The 18,316-nt window shown below is 47.3% G+C and overlaps 1 protein-coding gene and 1 long non-coding RNA gene across 2 annotated transcripts in view; one reads left to right on the top strand and one right to left on the bottom strand.

Annotated features, from left to right (window-relative positions):
• Positions 1-18,316, bottom strand: part of LOC132539913 (uncharacterized) — a 98,208-nt gene that overhangs the window by 31,464 nt on the left and 48,428 nt on the right. The gene's annotated exons all lie outside the window — the stretch shown is intronic.
• Positions 1,308-11,309, top strand: LOC132539827 (uncharacterized). Its single transcript, XM_060195753.1, has 3 exons — positions 1,308-1,341; positions 10,424-10,711; positions 10,945-11,309. The coding sequence occupies exons 1-3, from the start codon at positions 1,308-1,310 to the stop codon at positions 11,280-11,282; spliced, it is 660 nt and encodes a 219-aa protein (XP_060051736.1). The 3' UTR covers positions 11,283-11,309.

The raw sequence follows: 18,316 nt of genomic DNA, 5'->3' as shown, positions 1-18,316 counted from the left end.
GCACCCAGCGATGTGAGCCTCCGTTCCAAAGAAGAAAGAGCTGACTGGGTCCAGGTGGAGTGAGTCCGGGTCAATCCAGGGCATATGGCTGTGTTTGGAGTCTCCATGGCAGAAACTTGAGTGTCTGTCCTTGGGAAAAGGAGGGAACACTACTCCTCCCAGCAGGCAGGCAGGCAGGTAGGCAGGCTGGAGCAGAGCTGGTAGAGTCCGGTGTGTCTTCAGGCTCCATGCTCTGGCCTGCGGGCTCCGTGTCCTTGCTGTGAGCTGAGGTTGATGCAGCATGGTCCCCTGCAGGTCATCAGCGCTGAGTCTCCAGGCTGTACATTCAGTTGGAGGCTTGTGGGAGAAATGGTCCAGGCCTCAGGGAGACAGATGTTCATCTGAGGAGTGAGAGTGGTGGAAGAGGCACCTGTGGGCCTTGGGTCCAGGCCCAGGCCGCCAAGGGCATGGGCGGGCCTGCCAGGAGAGAGGGCCGGGACTGGGAGAAGGAGGCAGAGGTCTGAGCACTGAGCTGGGGGGCAGATGCTGAAGGTGAGCCTGCAGGCTGTACTTGAGAGCCAGATCAGGGGAGGAGGAGGGGAGGTGGGAGCCCCCGGTGGTGGCCCCAAGCCAGGGCTGTGTGCTGTGAGGCCCTTGCAGGCTGAGCGCTGTGGCCTGGCTGCATGCAGGAAGCTGCCAGCAGACACCATGCAGAAGTTAAGGGTGCAGGGGCCTGTGGGCAGCTGCCAGTGCTCCTGCTGGACAGACACCTGCAGCCAGGTGGCGCCCCGCAGCCAGTGTTCCAGGGGCAGCACCAGAGAGCCCAGGGCTGCACCTGGAGGCAGCCCCCGAGGCCATGGGCCCTGGCCCCCGAGGCTCTGGTCCACGGAGCGCAGGTGGACATCGCTCAACACCAGCAGCAGCTGGCCTGGCAGAGACCCTTGCGTCACTGCTCTGGGCTTGGGCTCCACCAGCACCTGTCTGTCTCCCAGGGGCACCTGCAGGCCACAGCCCAGGCGCAGCACCACCACGGAGATATGCAGCATGGCAGCCCGGGGCTCCTGTGGCTCCTGCAGTCTGGGCGCTGGTGGCATCTGTGCTTCTGCAGGCTCCTCAATGCGGGGCTGCTTTTCCACCTGGGGTCCTGCAGGCTGGGCTTCCTCCCAGGGCTCAGAGGAGCCCCCAGGGCTGCAGGGTCGCCTGGCCATGTCTTCAGAAGTTGCAAGCTGGTTCCCTAACTGGTCAGGGCCGGCAGGCTAGCTGGTTGGCAGCTAGGTTCTCTGTCTGTCGACCTTGTTGGATGTCTGTATCTCTGGCTGGTTGGCAGGATGGCGGCCAGGCGGGCTCTCCTCTGGCTGGAAGGCTGGTAGTCTTGAGCACAGGTTCTCTGTCCTACTGGCTGTTGGCTCTCTGTGGGTCTGGCTGGTTGTCTGCCAGTCCCTCAGACTGGCTGACTGGCGATCTGGCTGTGGGTCGCTCTGGCTGTGGGTCTCTCTGTCTGACTGGCTGAAGCTGCAGGCAGTGGCCGATCTTCTGTCTTGTGAGTCTGGGATGCGGGAGCAGTCTAGGACTTTAGACGTTTGGGACTTTACCCTTGGATGCTGTTGTCTAGCTAGGAGTGAGGAAGATTCTGGCCTGCAGCTTTTATGCTCTCAGGGACGGAGTGCCTTGGCTGCACCCTGAATCCTTTCTTTTTTTTTTTTAACTGAAAGCCTTCCATTGGCCACCATAATCTTGTCACCAGGCTGGTTGTTCTGCCTCCCTGATTGGGGTGTGAATTCCTCCTGCAGGGCCATTCTACATTGGACTGCATGAACAACAGATCCTTGGGATCACACGAATTCTTTATGTGTATAACCATTTGTCAATTCACAGCCATGTTTCTTCACGTGGGCATGAAGAAACAAAGTGCCTGCCAACCTGACTTGGGAGAAGTGGGGAAAAACATTCTGTTGATGCAAAGAACTTTGCCTGAGACTCCCAAGTTCAAACCTCAGCATCCCCAGATGAAACCTCAGAACAGTTCTTGGGAAATAACAAGAAACACACAAAGTCCAACAAAACAACACCGAAAGAGAGAAGTCACAGGGGCCGTTTAATTTTTTCCTATATGGGACATTTACTGAGGTAGCACAACGTGCATGAGTTTTAACAAAATACAATAAAATACCTAATGCTAATGCAGATGAGAGTGTAGAAAGCTCTTTTATAATTCTTTTCAATTATACTCTTTACTTATTTATTCCCTTTTGTTGCCCTTGTTGTTTAATTGTTGTAGTTATTGATGTCGTCGTTGTTGGGTAGGACAGAGAGAAATAGAGAGAGGAGGGGAAGAGAGAGAGGTGGACATATAGACAGACACCTGCAGACCTGCTTCACTGCTTGTGAAGCAACTCCCCTGCAAGTGGGGAGCCAGGGGCTTGAAGGGGATCCTTAAGCTTTAATCCTCCTTGTGCTTTGGGGAACATACGCTTAACCCACTGTGCTACCATTCGACTCCCAGCTCTTTCATTCTTAGCAACAGGTAAAGGAAAGGATCTGGGATTTGGCCTCAACTCTCTGGAATTTGGTCTTCCATAGGTTCCCTAGAGATCATCCTGTCAGAGCCTCCATTTGCAGAGCTGAGGTCTAACCTTATTAAGCTTCCATTCCTGGCCAGAATTGAGCAGTGCTTCTCTCTGTGTGTGTCTGTTTCTCTATCTCTCTCTTTCTCTCTCTCTCTTCCTCCCTCCCTCCTTCCTCTCTTTCTCTCTCTTCACTCACCAGTCCTTAGTGTTTTCCTCACCCCCCCCTTACTCTTATTTTCACTATCTCCATCTTGATCTCACTCTAACCCTCCCACCTCTATAATTTTCTCTCACAAAATAAATAAGTACACGATGCAGCTATTAAGAACAGTGAACACACCTTCTCTGACCCATCTTGGACAGAGCTAGAAGGAATTGTATTAAGTGAGATAAGTCAGAAAGATAAAGATGAGTATGCGATGATCCCACTCATCAATAGAAGTTGAGAAAGAAGAGCAGAAAGGGAAACTAAAAGCAGGATCTGACTAAATTGAGAGTAGGGCACCAAAGTAAAAACCCTGTTTTGAGGGGGAGAGTGAACATTTGGCTTCCCAGTGTGGTGAGGGTGTGGGGTGGGTGGGTGGAATGGAACACAGTCTTTTGGTGCTGGGAATGGTGTTTGTGTACACTCCTGTTAATGTGTAGTCATATAAATCACTATTTAATTAGTATGAGATGGGGAAAAGTTGATTGTATGTCTCAAACTTTTTAAAACACAGACTGAGTGTTTTGAATACATAGGCTGGGTCTTTGATATGTGGACTCTCTCAAAAGCCTAGACCAAGTAGATCAGAAGCATCCAATAGCACAGCTATATACAAGATACTGGGTACTATACAGCAAACCCTAACAAAGGGACTTTTCAAAGTTAACCCAATTACCAAATAATGTGGTAATAACAATAACTGTCCATTGTCTTTTTGAACCCTAAGACAGCAGGAACCTCACATTTCCACTATAGAGCCTATATTTCCCCCAGTCCTGGAACCTTAGGGTGGGGCCCACATTTCTGCATGCTTCTCCCAATTCATATCAAACAATATTGCATCCGCCGATCGCAATCTAATCACCACAACAAGTGCCACCTCAACATGCTTCAGCTCAGACTGTGTCCAGAGACTTCAGGTGTGAAATGACAACCCTTCAGCTTCATCACGTGGGTGAGACCTTTCCTTTCATGGTATTCTCTAATTCCATCCCAGGTGGTTCACTTCCTAACAAAGTCCCAAAACCTAGATATACACTAGTTTTGGTGAGATGGAGCATATGTTTACACGTATCCATAAAATGGGGCAAAATATATACCTGAAAGCAGAAGTACATTAGAGCCTGCAGTGAGTACCTCTCAACACTTCCTCTCCACTATTCCAACCTTTGAGTCCATGATTGTTCAACAATTTGTTTGGCTTTGTACATTAACTCTCTTTTCAGCCACCAGGTTCCAGATGTCATCATGATGCCAACCAGGCTTCCCTTTCTCCCTCTCTCTCTCTCTCTCTCTCTCCCTCTCCCTCTCCCTCTCCCTCTCCCTCTCCCTCTCCCTCTCCCTCTCCCTCTCCCTCTCCCTCTCCCTCTCCCTCTCCCTCTCCCTCTCCCTCTCCCTCTCGCTCTCCCTCCTCACATTCAGGAAAAATAACGTACTGGTCATGGGGGTGCTGTCAGCTTCAGCTTAACAATAGTAGCTCCGATAACTTTTCAAACTGATTTAAGATTTGTATTTCTCCTTCATCGGTGCCTCATTCATGTTTTCAACATTTCACCAATCTGGGCTACCTTTTCATACAGATAAGGAAACAAAGAGAGAAGGTTCAGGGTAAATAGATCAGTATTTTATACAACAATCTCCAACGTCTGTGACATCTCTGGGGTCACAGAATCACCACGTGAGGAACTAATTGAATGTAGACAGTTTTTCCCCAGACACAAGTTGCATACACGGCTCTATCAGGTGTCTGATTCTCACTCTACATGGGCCAGGAACTTGCAGCACAGACTACACTTATGATGTAGCACATGTTTTCTGGTGACTTGGGAAGTATTCATTCATTCATTCATTGAGTCAGCTCTGAGATCATGTCCCATAAAATCATGGAAATCTCTTGACACATTTCCCCCCAATTGATACTATGCAGAATTTTTTTTTTAGCACCTACAAGCTTCTCCTCCACTCTGTGCAGAGGAAAGACAGTCAAAAAACTCAAGATTCAACACTACTGTGAACACTTCATTCCGTGGTTCATCAGGGAGATTGCTAAGATAACTCTCTGAGTCATCTCAACATTTGATATACATCAAAACATTTATTCCCATAAGGACAAGGGACAGGTTATGACCTCTGTGTAAAGCCAGACATGGGCTGCTGAACTCAACCAGAGAACACAGTACTAAGTCACACAAATCCAAACCTTGACTGAACTACATGTCTTGATGTTTTGTTTGTTTGCTGTTGGTTTAATCACTAACAGTATTTAGTGTTAGCTCATTTCCAGTTTACTATTTATGATTTTTTTTGTGTATGTGGAGACCAAGGGCTTGAACTGGGCCCTTGTGCATGATTGTGTGTGTATGTTCAACTGGCTGTGCCACCAGCCAACCCCCAAATTCTGGACTTTAAATGTAATATTGGAGTCCAGTGGTAGCTCACAACGCACTAAGCTCAGGGATTAGCAAAAGGATGCCGGTTCGAGCCCCTGGCTTCCTTCCTGCAAGAATAGTCACTACACAGGTGGTGAAACAGGTCTCCATGGTATCTATCTTTCTCTCCCCCTCTCTGTCTTGCCCTCCTCTCTTGATTTCTCTCTGTCCTATCCAACAACAACTGCAATGACAATAACAACAACAAAATTGCCTGAAAGCAAATAATGACTATACCATAGTATCACAGTTTCTTAAACTCACCTAAAAAACATATGGTAAATAATAGGAGGCTGCTTTTTCCCTGCAGGTGGATACATTCCCTCTTGGTCTTCTCTCTAGGAAGAGTCATACTGACCTAGATTCTCTGGTGACAGCAGCAATAAATTCTTTTATTATTATTTTTTTATTTCTGAAATGGAAACCTTGACAAGACCATAGCATAAAAGGGGTTCCTTTCCACACATTGCCCACCCCCGGAGCTCCATATACAATTCCCTCCCTTGATAGTTTCCCTATTCTTCATTCCTCTGGGAGCATGGACCCAGGATCACTTAGGGGTGCAGAAGGTGAAAGGTCTGGTTCTATAATTGTTTCTCTGCTGAACATGGACATTGGCTGGTCCTGTAAACCTGTCTCTCTTTTCCTAGTGGGGCAGGGATCTGGGAAGGCGGGGCTCCAAGACACACAATGCGGTAAATACTTTTTCTTTATGTTTTTAAATAGTTATTTATTTATTCCCTTTTGTTGTCATTGTTTTATTGTTGTATTTACCATTGTTGTTGTTATTGATGTTATTGTTGATGAATAGGACAGAGAGAAATGGAGAGAGGAGGGAAAGACAGAGAGGGGGGAGGGAGACGCCTGCAGTCCTGCTTCACCTGTTCTGAATCGACTCCCATGCAGGTGGGGAGCCTGAGACTCAAACTGAGATGAGTATGCTGGTCCTTGTGCTTTGTGCCACAGGCGTTCAACCCACTGTGCTACAGAGTCACTCCCTGGGGGAATTTGTAGACAAAATATGGCCTTATACACTTTTAACATGTGTACTGTAAAGATACACAAATATACAGAACATATTGGATAATACAATTGACCTGGTGAGGGTTAATCATGTAAATAAAAGTGTCATATAATATTTGATTGTCAATGAAATGGCATAGTAATGTCAAATGAAACTCACTGTTCTTGTTTTTTAATATTTATTTGTTTTCCCTTTTGTTACCTTTTTTATAGTTGTTGTAGTTATTGTTGCTATTCATATTGTCATTGATAGATAGGACAGAGAGAAATGGAAAGAGGAGACGAAGTAGAGAGAGGAAGAGAATGATGGACACCTGCAGACCTGCTTCAATGACTGTGAAGCGGCTCCCCTGTACGTGAGTAGCCGGGGCTTGAACCAGGATCCTTGAACTGGTCCTTATGTTTATCTCCACAAGTGGACTCCATATATAGCTCATGGAATATAAAATGATACAGTCACTTTGGAAATAGTTTGGAAGATAGTTTTCAAAATTGTACACACACACACACACACATGAATCAGCAACTACACTCTCAGGTATTTATCCAAGAGAAACTGAAATCATAAAGGCATATATGTGGATGTTTACAACATATATGTCTTAATGGCTAAAAGTAATTCATTCCCATCAACTCATGAGTGTATAAACAATATTCTATTCACATAAAAATTAAAAGTTCAACAGTTTTTTTAAAAAAATCTGTTGGCATGCACAAGTATATGAACAGGGTAGATAGCACAGCAATCGACAGTTCTCTCATGCTTCCAGAGGCTGCTGCAGAGGTCACAGGTTCAATGTTTGATACCACTTGTGCCAAAGCTGAGCAGTGCTCCGGCCTCACTCTACCTCCTCTCCACCCTGAGCCCTTGTTCATGAGAAACAATACAAAGCAAACCTCACAGACATTGTATAAGCAAATGAAACCAGACACCTCCCCCCAAAAAAAAACAGTACACATGGAAGGACTCTATTTATACAGATTTTTATAGAAGAAGTAAAACTAGTCTGTAGATAGGGAAATTAGATAAATCAGATCAGTGATTGACTTAGGGTAGCATTCTGGACAAATGACTTAAGGAAAAAATATTAAGCACATGGATATTTTTAGGATAATGGAAATAGTCTACATATTCAAAAGTTGAGATTAACTCCATAAATGTATGTATTTGTCAAATGTCACTAACAAAAATTAGACTGTGTGCATTTTATTTTATCTTTATTAAATTTATTTATTTATTTCCTTTTGTTGCCCTTGTTGCTTTTTGCAATTGTTGTTGTAGTTATTATTGTTGTTATTGATGTCTTTTTTGTAGGATAGGACAGAGAGAAATGGAGAGAAGGGAAGAGAAAGATAGACACCTGCACACCTGCTTCACCACTTATGAAGAGACTCCCCTGCAGGTGGGGAGCAAGGACCTCAAACCGGGATCCTTACCGACGGGTCCTTGAGCTTTGTGCCACATGCACTTAACCTGCTGCACTACCGCCTGACTCCCTTATTTTATTTTTTAATATTTTAATTTATTATTGGATACAAACAGAGAGAAATCAGGAGGGGAGGGGAGATAGAGAGGGAAAGAGACAGAAAAATACCTGCTGCCCTGCTTCACCACTCGTGAAGCTTTCCCCCTGCAGGTGAGGACCAGGGGTTTGAACCCAGGTCCCTGCACACTGTAACTTATGCACTTAATCAGGTGCGCTACTGCCTGGCCCCAGACTACATGCATTTTATTATATGTCAGTTATACTTACTTTGGATGTGTGCTCCACCACTAACCCACCTCCCTAGCTCAATTATTTTTTTATATTTATTTATTTTAAATTTTGCTTTCTTCCCCTTTTGTTGCCCTTGTTGTTTTATTGTTGTTGTTGTTATTTATGTTGTCATTGTTTGATAGGACAGAGAAAAATGGAGAGAGGAGGGGAAGACAGGGAGGGGGAAAGAAAGTTAGACACCTGCAGACCTGGTTCACCACCTGTGAAGCAACGCCCCTGCAGGTGGGGAGCCTGGGACTCAAACTGGGATTATTTTGCAGGTCCTTCAGCTTTGTACTATGTGCGCTTAACCTGTTGCACTACTGCCCAACCCCAGAATATTTATTTGCTTATTTCTTTATTTATCTATTTTCTCTTTTGTTGCCCTTGTTGCTCTTGTTATTATTATTTTTATTGTTGTTATTAATGCCATTGTTGTTGGATAGGACAAAGAGAAATGGAGAGCTATGGGGAAGGCAGGGGAAGAGAAAGATAGACACCTGCAGACCCACTTCACCGCTTGTGAAACTACTACTCCCCTGCAGGTGAGGAGCTGGGGGCTCGAACCGGGATCATTATGGGGGTCCTTGCTCTTTCTACCACATGCACTTAACCTGCTGTACTACCGCCAGACTCCTGGTTAATTATTATTTTTATATTTTTATAAGGGGGGAGAACCATGCCTTCATCTATGAATTTCCACATATTTCTGCCTTAGTGCCCTCATGTGCTACTGAGGGTTGAAACCAAGGCCTCATGAATGGAAGACATGCTCTAACCACTGAGTCATATCACCAACCCCAATCAAGTTTTTGTTTCTTTGAAATGATACCCACTATTATCTTGGGCCTATAAAATTGTCTTTAAGTTTGCTATGTCACATTTCCTATGCACTCCCTCCTGGGTATCTAGATTGCTTCTACTTCTGACTATTGAGACTACACTGTTGTGACAAATTGGAGATAGTAACCCTTTGTGTCTGCTTGTGTTTGTATTTCATTTTAGGACCTACCTGAAGGGAATCTTAACAATCCTAGTGTCACCCACTTGAGGGACGGCTACCAGGGGTGGTTAAGAACTTACATCTGCATCCTGAAAGCATGGTGAAGTGTTCTGTACCTCCCATTCTTCACCCATCAAATGCACTTTTCATAAATGGTATCAGGGAAAAATTGAAGGAAATTTAGTGTTTACAATACAAAGTCTTATACACCTAGTATGGATGTCAGCAACACAAGCACACCCCAGTGTGGGTCCTTTCCCTCCATTCTGGGGCCCTAACACTCTCTCCATCCACCCCCAGAAGGCCTTTAATTGGGTGGAATGATGTATCCAGCTTCCCATTTATTTATTTTTGTATTATTGACTTCATTGCATTTTTCTGTCTCCAGCCCAATTCCATCTCACAGTGGACTTTAATTTAAAACGTAAGTTAGAGAGAAAGAGAGACAGAGATAAAAAGGAGAGATACCACAACACTACTTCTGTAGGGGTTGAAGCAACTGTCCTTGCACCAACAGCAGGCCCAGCCTGTGTGAGGGTGGTCACTAGCAACCCCAGATCATAACTCCATCATAGTCTGTGTGACATCCCAGGGAAATAGCAGCCTTGGCTGCACAGGGACCCAGGTATTTGTGGGTGCACACATATACCTGGGGACATTCTAGGGAGGCAGGCTAGAGTGACCACGTGTCACATGGAGTCCAGGGGTCCTGAGAGGCTCATGGCCAATCCAGTGTCTAATCACTGGTGAAAAGGAGGGTCAGGCTCTGCCCTAAGTCTGTGTCCTCAAAGTTAGAGCCCTGGCCACACCCAAGATTTACAGGGCTGTGGAGTGCCTTATGTGCTGTCACTGTGTAAGCAGGTGACATGAGGGTGGAGGGTAAGCAGTCGTCAGTCAGCCCACCATGGTGACTGAGGGTGTCTTGTCTGAGCACAAGTTCAGGTCAGGAGGTGCAGGAAGTGACCTCACCTCCCTGGGCTAGATTTAACAGACTTGGAACCCTGGTCACCAGGCAACCACATTCTATCCACAGATCCCCTGCCCAAGTCACTTTGCTCTCAGAGCTGAGAGAAGGATGCTCTCCAAAATGAAAGTCCCCAATGGTGAAGGCTGGAATAAGAGCCTCAGAGGTGGCAGAATGACTCAGTTGAGAGGCTGGCTGAGGGATCAATCTGCAAGCTTCTGTTGTTGCTGCCACAGAAGTCCTAGGGTAACAGAGGGTGACTGGGGGCAGGTGCCCATATTCAGGCATAACTCTGAGTGACCACATCTTCCCACTGTCTTTCCCTTTCTGGGAGTGGGGTTAGGAATTGTCTGTACCCCTTCCTGGGAGGCAGTCTGTGTAGACAAGTCTAGGCTGAGGTGGAAGCTGAGCCCAGGGGCAGAGGAAGCAGGACAATGTGCAGGGGCTGGGAGGCTGTGACACTCTGGTCTCTTGATTCTGTAGAGATCTCTGTCAGGATACCTGGAGGAAGTGTCTAGCCTCAACTCTGAGACTCTGTCAGAGGGAAAATGGCCACAGGCAAAGAAGTTCTGCGAGCAGCCGAGGTCCAGGTCTAGTCTGCTGTCCTTGGACACAACTTCAGCAGGCTCTCTGGACAGCCTTGGAGGGACTCCTGCCCAGTCAGCAGAGAGTGGCCTCCCCGTGGGTTGCGTGGAGCTGCTGGTGGGGGTGATCCCACTGTACAGTGACACTGTACTCCACGTGCCCCCCCGGAACCTGGGTGTCCTGGGTACACAGCCTGCAGGTGAGGGGGGGCTGAGTTGTATGAGTATCTGGTGGGAGAAATGTTTGGGACTGGGCCCCACAGAGAAGAGACCCAGAAGCTGCTATCTCTTCAGGAGTGAGACTTGACACCAGCTCATCTTGGGGACAGCAGCAGGGAAGGCTTCCTGGGTTGGGCCCCTCAGGTATGACTCAAGATGGGTGAGACCAAGGGGGCCCTAGTATAGTTCATGGGGTGATTTGTCTGTTTCTCAGGTCCAGGGGACAGTGAGAAGGTGCCATCACCACCCTGTTGCCAGCAGGCCCAGGAGCCAGAATCTTCTGCAAGTGTGGAGACCTCAGCAACTCTGGAGACAGAGCCCTCAGCCAAGACTGCGGGGACCCCCGAGCCACAGCCCACACAGGCCCCTCTGGCTCCGAGCTGGGTGCTCAGAGCTGCACTCTCAGAATCAGCTGTGGAGAAGGCCCTGGGCCCTGCTCCCACCCCCGACCTGGCCCTGCCCTCCCTGGGGGACACCTGCATTGCTTTCCTCATCTACTGCATGTTCATGAGCCCTTTCCTTTATGGTTTTATTTCCCTGTTTTTAACTTAATTCAAATAAAGTGTTTGTGTGTTCTGAGGTAGTCTGAGCACTCCATGGTCTTCAGCACAGCCAGACTGCTGTGTGCAGGCCTTGATCTGGAGTCCCAGAACATGTCAGCCTTCACAGGAGACTCTGCACAGAGCATCCCCTCCCTTCCATCTGCCCACCCAGAAGCCCCTCCTCAGCTTCTGTTCAACTGTAGGTTCACTCCCACTGTCCACTTCCCTACCCTCATGTCTTCTCTGGCCCTCTACTCAATAGCTGGACAGTGAATATCTGGAGGGTATGTGCATCTCATCTGGAATGGTAAAGCAACCAGTGAACCAATTATTTAATTTTTTTTTTGCCTCCAGGGTTATCATTGGAGTTCAGTGCCTACACTACGTATCCCCTATTCATGGAGGCCATTTTTTTCCTTTTGTTGGCCATGTGTATTGTTGTTCTTGTTGTTGTTGTTTTGTTGCAGTTGGACAGGAAAGTGAGCTATTGTGAGAGGGGCGGAAGACAGAGAGAAGAAGAGAAAAATAGATACCTGCAGACCTGCTTCACCACCTTGAAACCACCCACATGCAGGTGGAAGCCAGGCCTAGAACTGGGATCCTTCCACTGGTCCTTTTGCTTTGGGCCATGTGCATTTAGCCCAATGAGTTACCACCCAGTGCTGAGACAATGAAATTCTTACTATACAAATAGCCCTGTCTTGAATTGAAGGAATCATAAGCATTTTAAAAGTAAAGAAGTACACACACACACACACACACACACACACACACAATAAAAACAAAACTATTGTAACCTAAGGAATTTTCAAGTAGTTAGACGCAGGGCTAGTCTATAACCTCTGAGTATTTAGTTTGCTAATATCAAACAACCAAATGAAGTAAATTATTCATTATCGTTTTTATGTTGGGAAGTATGTAAAGTTGTACCCCTCTTACCCTATGGTTTAGTCAATGTTTCCTGTTTATAAATAAAAATATCTATTTTAATTAGTGATTTAATAATGAGTAACTATATATACATATATGTAAATATATATGGATATATATATATATATATATATATATATATGCCTCCAGGGTTATTTCTAAGGCTCAGTGCCTGCATATGAATCCACTGCTCCTGGAGGCCACTTTTTTCCCCCTTTTGTTGCCCTTGTTGTTGTAGCCTTGTTGTGGTTATTATTGTTGTTGTTGTTGTCGTTCATTGTTAGATAGGACAGAGAGAAATGGAGAGAGGAGGGAAAGACAAGAGGGGGAGAGAAAGACACCTGCAGACCTGCTTCACCACCTGTGAAGTGACTCCCCTGCAGGTGGGGAACCCAGTGCTGGAACTGGGATCCTTAAGCCGGTCCTTGCACTTGCACCACCTGCGCTTAACCCACTGTGCTACTACTGCCTGACCCCCGATTAACAAGATTTTAATTTAATAGAAATACATTGCCATACAGTCTTCACCACCAGCATTCCATGTCCCATCATCCTCTCCATTGTAAATGTCCCTATTCTTTGTTTGTTTTAATTTTTTATTACCTTTATTTATTTATTGGATAGAGACATTCAAAAATTGAGAGGACTGGGAGGGAGAGAGACAGAGAGACACCGGCGGCACTGACACTGCTTCACCACTAGCAAAGCTTTCCCCCTGTGGTGGGGACCGGGGTCTCAAACCTGGGTCCTTGCGCATTGTAATATGTGCACTCAACCAGGTGTGCCACCACCTAGCCTCAGGTCCCTATTCTTTAGCTCTCTCTGGGAGTATGAACCAAAATGCTTTACTATGTGCAGAAGTGAAAGGTCTGGCTTCTAGAATGGATTCTCTGCTGGACATAGATATTGGCAGATTGATCCATACTCCCAGCCTGTTACTACTATCTTTCCCTAGTGGGGTAAGGATCTGGAGAAACGAGGTTGCAATACATATTGATGAGGTCATTTGCCCAGGGAAATCAGCTGGCCTCATTCTACTGTCTGCAACTTAGTTCTTCCTCTTCTTCTTTTTTCTTTCTTTCTTTCTTTCTTTTTTTTTTTTTTTTTTTACCATAACAGTGCTCAGCTTTGGTTCTTAGTCATGGTGAGACTTTGGAACCTCAAGCATGACAGACTATTATTTGTATAACTATTGTGCTCTCTATCCCCGCCCAATTTTCCTGATTTCCAATTTGCCAAATTTCCTGAAGGATACTTCATGAATGGTGAGCAGGTCTGCAAGTGTTTATCTTATCTTTCTCTCTCCTTCTCTATCTGCCCTCCTCTCTTAATTCCTCTCTGTCCTGTCTAACACAATTAGAAAACCAAAAAAAAAAGGAAAAAGAGAAGAAAAATAGCCAACAGAAGTCAAGAATTCATAGTACCACCTCTGAGCCCCAGCAATAACAGTGGTGGATTAAAAAGGAGAAGGAGGAGGAGGAGGAGAAGGAGGAAGAGGAGGAGGAGGAGGAGAAGGAGGAGGAGGAGGAGGAGGAGGAGGAGGAGGAGGAGGAGGAGGAAAGTGGTCCTTTGTTCTTGGTGGTGGCTGGAAATTTGCTAAATGAGAGTTCCTCTTGTTTTATTAATCCAGAAAGGGGTGCAGTGAGGAAGAGAAAAAGAGGAGGAGACCAGAGAACTGCTCAGCTCTAGCAGAAGGTGGTGCCAGGGATGGGACCTGAGTCAGGAAGGACCTCAGCCCTGCCAATGGAAGCTCTGACAGGCTGATCTCTAGAGAACCTGGGAAACACTTGACTTCAGGCCAAGACCAAATAGTTTCCTTTACATGCTTCTAGGAATAAAAAGAGACTCCTCTTACTCTCACCAAGGTGTTTTATTGCATTTATTGTATTTTGTTTACAATCTTCCACATAGTGTCAGCACTGTAAATGTCCCCTTTAGAACCAATGAAGCAGCCCCACCTCCCCTCTACCCTCCCCAGCTACCCCCCACCCCATGACTTCTAACTTTAGGTGTTGATTCCTTTGTCATTCCGTTTGTTGATTTTGCTTTCCCACCCACTGCTCTGATGTATCCTCTGGAGATGCTGAAGTTTGAACTTGGGAGCTCAGAGTCTCAGGTCAAAGGTCTTTGGACTATGAGGATGTTTCCCCCAGTTCCATGAAGTCAGGTTCACAGGCACTTTGTTTCTTCACGCATATGTGGACAAACATGGCTGTTGATCGACAAAAGGTTCCCCATCAAGGTCCCCCCTATTTATTACACACATAATGCTATCCACATCTGCCAAGTGGGAGCAACACAAAGCTGTGTCCAAAATGGCCAAGTCTGCCAAAAGATATCTTTGAGCGAGTTATCCTTCCATTTCCTGGGAAATCAGCCCCACAGAGCACCTGCAGTGATTTGGGGGCTTGGGGAGAAACAGGGAGCAGAGGTGCCAAGAGTCTGTCTGGAGAGACCAAAGTCCCTGCTGCACAGTCTTGGGGTGAGGAGTGAGTGAAGCCCACTGGTGCTTCCTTGGTGTTCATCCAAGTGAGAGCTGAGTGCCAGGGCCTTTCAGGGGTGCTGGGCCCAGCACAGTGCTGTGAGTGGGGGTTTGTTGCCAGCAGTGCCTGTATGAAGGGTGGGTGTCTGGACTGTGGGTAGGTGGCACCCAGCGATGTGAGCCTCCGTTCCAAAGAAGAAAGAGCTGACTGGGTCCAGGTGGAGTGAGTCCGGGTCAATCCAGGGCATATGGCTGTGTTTGGAGTCTCCATGGCAGAAACTGAGTGTCTGTCCTTGGGAAAAGGAGGGAACACTACTCCTCCCAGCAGGCAGGCAGGCAGGCAGGCAGGTAGGCAGGCTGGAGCAGAGCTGGTAGAGTCCTGTGTGTCTTCAGGCTCCATGCCCGGGGCTGTAGGCTCCGTGTCCTTGCTGTGAGCTGAGGTTGATTCAGCATGGTCCCCTGCAGGTCATCAACGCTGAGTCTCCAGGCTGTACATTCAGTTGGAGGCTTGTGGGAGAAATGGTCCAGGCCTCAGGGAGATAGATGTTCATCTGAGGAGTGAGAGTGCTAGTGGAAGAGGCACCTGCGGGCCTTGGGTCCAGGCCCAGGCCGCCAAGGGCATGGGCGGGCCTGCCAGGAGAGAGGGCCGGGACTGGGAGAAGGAGGCAGAGGTCTGAGCGCTGAGCTGGGGGGCAGATGCTGAAGGTGAGCCTGCAGGCTGTACTTGAGAGCCAGACCCGGGAGGAGCAGGGCAGGTGGGAGTCCCTGGTGGTGGCCCCAAGCCAGGGCTGTGTGCTGTGGGGTCCTTGCAGGCAGCACCTCTGAGCTGAGCGCTGTGGCCTGGCTGCACGCAGGAAGCCGCGAGCAGACACCATGCAGAAGTTGAGGGTGCGGGGGCCTGCGGGCAGCTGCCAGTGCTCCTCCTGGACTGACACCCACAGCCAGGTGGCACCCCGCAGCTGCTGTTCCAGGGGCAGCACTCGGCCCAGAGGGCCCAGGGCTGCACCCGGAGGCAGCCCCCGAGGCCATGGGCCCTGGCCCCCGCGGCTCTGGTCCACGGAGCGCAGGTGGACATCGCTCAACACCAGCAGCAGCTGGCCTGGCAGAGACCCTTGCGTCACTGCTCTGGGCTTGGGCTCCACCAGCACCTGTCTGTCTCTCAGGGGCACCTGTAGGCCACAGCCCGGGGCCAGCTCCACCACGGAGATGTGCAGCATGGCTGTCCAGGGCTCCTGTGGCTCCTGCAGTCTGGGCGCTGGCGGCATCCGTGCTTCTGCAGGCTCCTCAATGCGGGGCTGCTTATCCACCTGGGGTCCTGCAGGCTGGGCTTCCTCCCAGGGCTCCAGAGAGGATCCTTAAACTTGTCCTTGTGCTTTGGAGAACATGCGGTTAACCCCCTGCGCTACCATCCGACTCACAGCTCTTTTATTCTTAGCAACAGGTAAAGGAAACAATCTGGGATTTGGCCTGAACTCTCTGGAATTTGGTCTTCCGTAGGTTCCCTAGAGATCATCCTGTCAGAGCCTCCATTTGCAGAGCTGAGGTCTAACCTTACTAAGCTTCCATTCCTTCCCAGAGTTGAACAGTGCTTCTCTCTGTCTCTCTCTCTCTCTCTTTCTGCCCCCGTCTTTTTCTCTCTCTCTTCCTCCATCCCTCCCTTCCTCTCTTTCTCTCTCACCAGTCCTTGCTGTCTTCCTCATTCCCTTACTCTCATTCTCACTATCTCCTTCTTGATCTCACACTAACCCTCCCACCTCTATAATTTTCTCTCACAAAATAAATAAGTAAACACATGCATCAATTTTTAGCAGTACCAAATATTTCTGGGTCTAAGCTCTTGGGATCAGTGAGCCTGTGAATGACTGGAGGTTAGTGGAGCTGGGTGTCTCTATAGGTTAACACCCATGTGGACACTAAGCTGTCTTTGAAAGGCCAGGTCCTGCATAGCAGCCACCAACACAACTCACCAGGATAACATGCCCTGCCCCCTCCCCCACATTACCTCACAGAAGAATCTTACATCTTAGGTGTAAGTCAATGTTAACTCACTAAATAATTTTTTAAATATAGTATTTTTACATTTATTTATTTATTTATTTTCCCTTTTGTTGCCCTTGTTGTTTAATGCTGTTGTGGGTATTGCTGTCGTTATTGTTGGATAGGACAGAGAAAAGTGGAGAGAGAGGGGGGAAATAGAGAGGGGGAGAGAAAGACAGATACCTGCAGACCTGCTTCACCACTTGTGAAGCGACTCCCCTGTGGGGAGGGAGGTGGCGAGCTGGGGGCTTGAAAGAGAATCCTGACTCGGGTCCTTGTGCTTTGCGCCATGTGCGCTTAACCCGCTATACCACCAGCGGACTCCCACTAATAATTTGTTTTTTGAAGATTTTATTTTTTTATGAGAAAGACTAGAGGAGAGAGAAAGACTCAGACATCACTCTGGCACATGTGCTGCCGGGGATGGAACTCAGGACCTCATGCTTGAGAGTCCAAAGCTTTATCACTACACCACCTCCTGAACCACCTCACTAATAATTAAAAATATATATATACATATGGGAGTCGGGAAGTAAGGCAGCAGGTTAAGTGCAGGTGGCGCGAAGTGCGAGGACTGGAGGTAGTATCCCGGCTCGAGTCCCTGGCTTCCCACCTACAGGGGAGTGACTTCACAAGCCGTAAAGCATGTCTGCAGGTGTCTGTCTTTCTCTCCTCCTCTCTGTATTTCCCTCTCTCTCCATTTCTCTCTGTCCTATCCAACAATGACAACATCAATAACAACAACAATAATAACTACAACAATAAAACAACAAGGGCAACAAAAAGGGAATAAAAAGTAAATAAATATTTTTAAAAATACATCTAAGATCTTCATGCCTGTGGCTTCTGTCTCTGGATTCTCTGGGGAAAAATTGGGGAGAAAGGAGGGGTCTGCAACTGGCCGGGGTGCCATTGGCTGGAGCTCAGGTCTGAAAGCATTCTGGCATGGAAGGTCGTTTCTGCCTGTGGCTGGATGGGAATTCAGCCTCTCTCTGGTGTATCAGCCACATAATCCCCACCAGCCCACTAGGGGTCTGACACTACACAAGCTAATGTTGATGTCCTGTCTCCCAAAGCTACTCTGCACCAACTTCAGATTTCAGGAGGGCTGATGCGGTAACTCTTCCTGGCTTTTGCTCAACTGCACAGTCATCATCCTCACCCCAACACTCTTGTTTTTATGTTGGTAGTTTCTTTTCTTCTCTTTTCTTTTCTTTTCTTCTCTTTTCTTCTCTTCTCTTTTCTTTTCTTTTCTTTTTTGTAGCTTCTCAAGCTCCTTTTAAAATTCTTATTAATTTTATTTTTTGTAATTATACTTAGAAAGAGATAGATACAAAGAGAGACCAGAGCACTGCTCAGCTCTGGCTCATGGTGATGCAGGAGATTGAACCTGGGACCTCAGAACTTCAGGCATGAAAATATTTTGCATAATCATTATGACATTTCACAGTCGTTGTTTTGATTTGGTTTATTTAATAGTTTTTATATTTCTGAATTTCACTGGAGTGTTAAATGGGGTCAGATTTCCTTCAGATGCCTATGCATAACATTTTCTACTAAAATCATGACCTGGATGACTAGAATTTGCCAGTCCA

Source organism: Erinaceus europaeus, chromosome 8, assembly GCF_950295315.1.
Source record: "Erinaceus europaeus chromosome 8, mEriEur2.1, whole genome shotgun sequence".
Classification (NCBI taxonomy): Eukaryota; Metazoa; Chordata; class Mammalia; order Eulipotyphla; family Erinaceidae; genus Erinaceus; species Erinaceus europaeus.
The sequence above is the reverse complement of the archived record's forward strand: the minus strand, read 5'-3'. Positions and strand labels throughout refer to the sequence as shown.